The 7656-nt window shown below is 40.2% G+C and overlaps 1 protein-coding gene across 1 annotated transcript in view; it reads left to right on the plus strand.

Moving 5' to 3' along the window:
- LOC138356525 (serine/threonine-protein phosphatase 6 regulatory ankyrin repeat subunit A-like) overlaps positions 1-5499 on the plus strand; it is a 25369-nt gene extending 19870 nt beyond the window's left edge. Inside the window, exons 5-6 of the mRNA XM_069312689.1 lie at positions 1-247; positions 643-5499. The exon at positions 1-247 is cut by the window's left edge and continues 152 nt beyond it. Of these exons, the coding sequence (XP_069168790.1) occupies positions 1-247; positions 643-2322 (1927 nt within the window). The 3' untranslated portion in view covers positions 2323-5499. The remainder of the gene's footprint in view (positions 248-642) is intronic.
- The last annotated feature ends 2157 nt before the right edge of the window (positions 5500-7656 follow it).

Here is a 7656-nt window from a genome sequence, read left to right on the forward strand (position 1 = left end):
GCTCATGGTCCAGGCGGCTCGTGCCAACTGTATCTTGACCTGCAGCTTCCTCTACCAGGCTGGAGCTCAAGCTTCCTGGAGTACGGAGTCCAGAGTGAGTCCTCTTCACGCTGCACTGGAGGCTCAGCACTGGAGGCTGGCGGAGCGGATGGTGAAGGACATGGGAGGCTGTCTGTATGTCCCTGACTCCACAGGTCGCCTGCCCACAGCCATCCTGCCTCCAGACTTACGCTGGACACTTGAGGAGGTCAGTGTTGTTCCCAGCTGTATATTTACACAGCCGATCATATGAAGCTTCGTGGGTATCTTTCTTAGGAAGGTCACACGTTTGAATATAATTCCTGTCTAAAGTTAAGCAATAATTAAAGCTAACATTAGTAAATAAACATTTTTCAGATTATACATATTTATTTCCTGCTTCAAGGTTTGTTTGGTTTTATTAATTTAAAAGGAAGTTGTGTCAATTTGGTCACAAACAAATAAAGTTCCAGAATACTATTTAAATTTTCTCATTAACAATTGGATATTCTGTGCAGATATTTAAAATTATTAACCATATTTCCAGTTATTTCTGTTTCCAAAATCTAATATTCATATGGAATGGTCTTAGATCTCAGAGTAATTACCGACAATTATTTACAGAGTATTTACAAGATGGAAAGGAACCAACTGCAGGACTTGCAGGAGAAGATGAAGAACAAGGCTGTCAAGAAACAGCTGCAGGAGGTCCTGAAAGTCCAGGCACGTCTTTATGATATCTACCGGAATGATGAAAAGGAAACAACTGGATTCAGCTCCGAAGAGCTGTCTGTAGGATCCCAGGCTCTTCTGTTTGCCTCCCGAAGTGGACTTAAGCAGCTGATATACCTGCTGGTGAAGGTGGGATGCCTGGCTGTAAACATAACAGTGGATCCCACCGGTGCCACCACTGCCCTCCACGAGGCGGGTTCTCGTGGCAAGTCTACTGTCATCCTTCTCCTCCTGAGCCTCGGTGCCCAGCCGCAGAAACCTGACAAGTATGGCCAGACGCCTCTCCACTTCGCTGCAATGTTTGGCCATGAACACACTTTTGAACTTTTTGCTGATTTTTTCATGGAAAATGAACATTCCTGCAGGGCTGGGACAAACCCTCAAGATGTTCACAGACATTTCTTGGAACTTCTACAAGTGCACATGAAATGCCAACGGTTTGATATTCATCAAGTAAACAACGACCAAACAGAAGCTACAATGAAAATTCTTCGTCATCTTGACTTTGAAAATTTGGAGAAAGATACACAGAAGACAATCGTAGATTACACCAAAGGTGAAGCACAAGAGGTCAAGGATGCTGTAATAAAAGAGATTAGCCAGATTGCAGAAAACATTTCAAATGAAACTTACAAAGGAAGACTAGTACTGGTTGGGAGCTCTGCAGATGGCACAAGGCTCTATTACCCTGACGAGTTTGATTTTAATATTTTCCTCGAGAAAGTTCCTGATGTCACAGTTAATATTATACAGCAAACACCGAAGAATGTATTAGCCAGTGGTCACAAGTTAAAGGTGGAGCTGAAGACAAAAAACTCAACTCTCCACGGTAATAACCTAATATCAGGTTTTTATGAGAGCGTCCGTAACTGTCTCAAAAGCTATACTTTGGTTAATGAACATCTAAGTCTGGTACCACCTGGCTTGATCAGGACACAGGTGGGTGTGGCACTGTCATTGGCCTGGCAGGGCAGTGAATATCCCCTTCTGCTGATCGGCGTTGATTTAGTGCCAGTGCTGGTTGTGCCTTGGCCTGAGGAGATAATCAGACCTCCCCTCACACCCGACACCTTAAAAGTCATCCACCTCAGCAACACAGAAGATGGAGATGGGTCATACATATGCAGCTTTGCAGCAACAGAGGTGGCGGTGCTGCAGAAGCTGGAGCCCCAGGAGCGCCGGGTGTTTCTCTTCTGCAAGATTCTCCTCTCCCGAATGAAAGCTCAACCCTGGATGCCCAGAGACATGAAGAACACCTTTTACTGGTGGGACTCTCGCTATTGGAAAGTCCCGACTCCTGAAGGATTCTGTCTTAAAAATTCTTTCTTGAAGCAAGTGGAGAAGAAGCGACAGATGGGAATTCAGTGGCAAGAAAAGGACACAATGAGCTTGGTGATATCAGTGTTCAGGGAAATGTGCAGGGAGGTTGGTAGTTCATCAACAGATCATCAGAGTCTTATGCCAGACAAAGTTAATGCGTACTTTGGGGGAGATTGTGCAAAACCCAAGGTAGGCGAAGGTGCTCCTGAAATTGTTTACTTCCTCAAGAAAAATCGTAAAATATCTCAATAACCTGAAGTTGGTTACTTGGGATTCTTCAGGGAGGAGACATACAAGGAAGGGCATCAGTAAGTTCATCTCTGATCCTTAGCATTCAGAGAGAAGCATTCAAGAAAGCTTTACCACAATAAGAAACATCCCATACTAAACTGACCTGTCCATCTGCAGCACCGCTCTCACACTTGACAGAGTCCAATACAAGAGGCTGTTCGGGAAACTGGAACATGCTGGAGGGGTGACAGGGAGACTTCTGACATGGATGAAAATTTGTCTAGCTGACAGACAGATGAGAGCGGTAATCACAGACAATATATCAGACTGGAGGAGTGTTACTAGCGGAGTACCACAGGATTCAGTTCTTGCATAAGTAATGTTCATCATCTATATAAACGATCTACCAGAAGGACTGCAGAATTATATGGGAATGTTTGCGGATTATGCTAAGATACTTGGGAAGATAGGAGACGCAGACGATTGTAATGCCCTTCAAATCGATCTAGATAAAATAAGTGCACGGAGCGTCAAGTGGCAAATTGAATTCAAAGTGAATAAATGTCATGTTATGGAATGTGGAATCGGAGAAAAAAGACCACACACAACTTACAAATTATCTGGAAATGAATTACAGAACTCTAATAAAGAACGAGACCTATGGGTGGTTTTGGATAGTAAGCTGTCGCCAGAGGAACATATAAACAACATTGTGAGAGGAGCATATGCGTCTCTTTCCAACTTCAGACATGCTTTTAATGGTGAAATACTTAAGAAACTGTTCATGACTTTTGTGAGAATGGAATATGCAGCAGTTGTATGGTGCCCAAATCTCAAGAACCCCATAAGGAAACTGGAAACGGTGCAATGGCATGCTACAAAGTGGCTTCCGGAACTGAGAAACATGAGTTACGAGGAGAGACTAGAGGCGTTGAACATGCCAAAACTACAAGGTAGAAGAAAAAGAGGTGATATGATCACCACTTATAAAATACTAACAGTAATCGACCAAATTGACAAGGGGGAATTCCTGACACCAGCAACTTCAAGGAGAAGAGGACATAGATTCACGCTAAGGAAAAAATGTGCTGAAAAAATGTTAGAAAGTTTTCTTTTTGCAAACAGAGTGGTAGACGGTTGGAACTAGCTAAGTGATTCCAAATGGAATCAACAAGTATGGCCAGATACTTGGCCATCGGTGTGGTAGAGGCCAAAATGGTCAGTAGTTTCAATGCGTTATACGACAAAGAGTATTGGGAAGACGGGACACCTCGAGCATAGATCTCAACCTGTAACTACAAATAGGTATTTACTTAGGTAATTATACTTCATCGATATTGATCAACAGTAACCCCCCTATTGTGACCACAACATCACCCTCCACCCATACTAATGAGAGTAACTCCTATTATATTAATTATTATTATTATATTATATTATATTATATTATATTATATTATATTATATTATATTATATTATATTATATTATTATATTATATTATTATATTATATATTCATTATTTTAACAGAAACTTGGCTAAATAAAGACTATACCCAACTCTTCAACTTAGCTGTTGTTATAAATCTTAGTTATAAAGCCATTCACAACTGTAGGCCTAATAAAAAAGGTGGTGGCACACCCATATATTACCGAGATACATTTATCTGTAACAGTGTCATTAGTGATAGAGATAACTACTTTTGCTCAGTTTACAATGAAATCCCTTAAATCCTCCTTGACTAAGCCATCTATAGATTTCCCAATACTAACATAGCTTCTTTCTCAGATAACCTAAGGAATCTTATTATAAACAACAATCTCAACAAAAACCACATCATTCTGCGAGGAGACTTCAATATTGACCTGGGTCAACAAAATTGCTCTCAAGTTGACTATTTCCTTAACAGCATGAACTCCTGTATGCTAATCCCCCACAATCACCAAACCCACCCGAGTCACTCAAACATCAGCCACTACCTTGGATCACATATGGACAAACATAACAGGTCCCCTTATATCTGGTATAATCTACGACAGAACAACTGATCACTATCCTACCTTTCTCATAGCGAACATGGACATAACACCACCAAAAAGCAAGAAACTCTCATTCAGGTTACACAGTGAATCAGCTTTAGGCAATCTTACAAATGCACTTCACAATATTAACTGGGATTCTGAATTCAATAATACCCAGGATATCGATTCATTAGCTAACCTCTTCCTCTCCAAAACTCTAAGCCTCTACAACCTTCAATGTCCCCTTCTTACCAAGCAATTAACTGACAAAAGATTAAACAATCCATGGCTCACAAGTGTCATTCTCAACTCAATCAACAAGAAACATGAATATGAAAAGAAACTTAGGATTGGCCTAGTTTCAAAGGAAGTAGCTAAAAGGTACTCATCAATGTTTACCAGTGTTACGACCCTGGGTTCTCCAGTGGAAACCAGAGGTCAAAATTGAGCTATTAAACTTTCTGGTAGTACAGTTGAGTGCATCTCGAACGGCAATTGTTTGTATCTTCCCTGCCAGACATAAGACTATTATTGTTTCTCAAAGAGCATTTAAAGACTGAGCTGGGGGTTGATTATTAAATAATAACATAGGCACCAACTTTGCTTACTAATACTTTCTAATCATTTGTAAAGTAACAATACGTTGCATAGGGGAAGATCTTTAATGTGCTTAGCTGCACGATCAATTAGGCTCCTTCCGGCACCACGACATGGGAGGCCTAGCCGGTCGCTAGGAGGTCCTTCTCTGGCTGGCGTTCGTGCGGATGAGACCTACTCTGTGGCTGCACCCCTAATCTCCTCCCTTCTCCTCTTACTTATTTCCCTTACCCTAAGTTCCTGTACCCTTAAGTTAAGTATTATATGGTGTTAAGTGTGCCTACTCTGGTAGTAAATATTGGTGAGACCTGGGGGTAGTATTTGCCAGTGTTTTGGGTACCCCTAAGTGTTGTGTTTTGTATTAGGGTCCCACGTGGTTTCCCTACCCTAAGCTGCATCCAGCTTCAGTGCTTATCCAGTAGTACTTTACCCTAGCTTGTTATTAGTGTAAACCTTGTATCCTGCCTAAGTGGACCAAGGCTTTTAACGTAAGATAGTGTGGTAAAGTTATTATTATTATTGTTATTGGTGTGAGTGTATATGGGGGGGTTGTTAAGGAGTTAATAAATAAGTACATGAATTACAGAGTATCCCTTCTTCCTATGTGGGAGCGCATTGATCAACCCTTAGACTAACATATATGGTCTAGTAGCAAGTTATTACTACTGTGGATAGTTTATTTTGGGGGCCGGGCCTTTTAGCTCTCCCATATTTGATACTCTTGTCTTCTAACTACCCTTACCCCTTAATAGTACCAGTTCCCCATAGAAGCCCCACACACTATTATTTATAACAACCAGTATCATAAGAAAGGCAAAACTTTCATATTATGTGAATAGATTCAATGAAGCAAAAGGCAACATGGAAAACAATCTCTAGTATCCTAGGAACTAAACAACACTCACATAGCCAAATAAAACTCTACAAGGATGGGGATATACCGTCAACTGGTTTAGAAATGGCAAATGAATTTAATAGCTTCTTTTCATCGGTTGGTGCTAATCTTGCCAGTAAAATCCCACAGACTCAGACACATATTAACATATATCTCTCAGGCAGCAATCCAAACTCTCTTCTCCTTTCACCAATCAGCCTGGCAGATGTTTTATTTTATTTATTTTATTTATATATATACAAGAAGGTACATTGGGTTTGTGAGGATACATTGGATAGTACAGTATTTACATTCTTGTAAAGCCACTAGTACGCGCAGCGTTTCGGGCAGGTCCTTAATCTAGCAGATAATTTTAAGTAGGTAATTTCAATCAGAATTGATAAATGAAAGATACATTACAAGAGAAAAATGAGGTGAGAGAGATAAGTATATTAAAGCACATTGTTATATTAAAGCTCTGATTGATTACATTGACAGCTTGATTAGTAATTTAAACAAGATTAATAGACACCATACAACAGATTGACAGCACATATAAGACAGCAATGATCACAATGGTAAAGATGTTCAGAATGGGTACATAAAGATTGGGAGACTGAGTAGCAAAGATACAGATAAACAAGATTTATAAACACCATACAACAGATTGGCAGCACATATAAGAAAACAGCAATGATCACAATGGTAAAGATGTTCAAATTGGGAACATAAAGGTTGGGAGATTGGGTAGCAATAGATACAGTGCAATTATAAGGCAAAAAGTGAAAAACTATGAAGATGAAATTAGGTACTTTTTAGTATTGATTTTGAATGATGTAAAAGTTGGACAGCTTTTCAATTCAGTAGGGAGTGAGTTCCATAAACTGGGTCCCTTTATTTGCATAGAGTGTTTACACAGATTAAGTTTAACTCTGGGGATATCGAAGAGATATTTATTTCTGGTGTGGTGATAATGGGTCCTATTACATCTGTCCAGGAAGAGTTTCAGGCAAGGATTTGCATTTAAGAACAGGGTTTTGTAAATGTAGTTGACACAAGAGAATTTGTGGAGTGAGATTATGTTTAGCATGTTTAGGGAGTTAAACAAGGGGGCTGTGTGTTGCCTGAAAGCAGAATTTGATATTATTCTGATAGCAGATTTTTGCTGGGTGATGATGGACTTGAGGTGGTTTGCAGTGGTTGAACCCCATGCACAGATACCATAGTTGAGATAGGGATAGATTAGTGCATAATATAGAGAGATGAGAGCAGAGTTCGGAACATAATATCTGATTTTGGAGAGTATACCAACTGTTTGGCGAGGAAGTGGTTCAAATAGCTTCGGCTTTCACTTCCTTGTCCGGCCGTGATGGTCAAGTGGATTAAGGCGCCCTGTAGTTACCAGTTGCGTTGCTCCTGTGAGTATGGGTTCGAGTCACTTCTGGGGTGTGAGTTTTCAGTCGCATATAGGCCTGGGGACCATTCAGGCTTGTTTGCATATATATATATATATATATATATATATATATATATATATATATATATATATATATATATATATATATAATACACATGAGAGAATGTGCAGTGACTTAATATCTAACATATTCTTACCACTACACCACAGTCTCCATGGTGTAGTGGTAAGACACTCACCTGGCATTCCGCAAGCGCTTTGTCATGGGTTCGTATCCTGGCCGGGTAGGATTTACTGGGCGCAAATCCTTAATTGTAGCCTCTGTTTAACTCAACAGTAAAATGTTTACTTGGTTGTAACAACGATTCTTTGCGGCGGGATCGTATTCCAGGGACCTGTCCGAAACGCTACGCCTACTACTGGCTGTACAAGAATGTAACAACTCT

Source organism: Procambarus clarkii, chromosome 73, assembly GCF_040958095.1.
Source record: "Procambarus clarkii isolate CNS0578487 chromosome 73, FALCON_Pclarkii_2.0, whole genome shotgun sequence".
Classification (NCBI taxonomy): domain Eukaryota; kingdom Metazoa; phylum Arthropoda; class Malacostraca; order Decapoda; family Cambaridae; genus Procambarus; species Procambarus clarkii.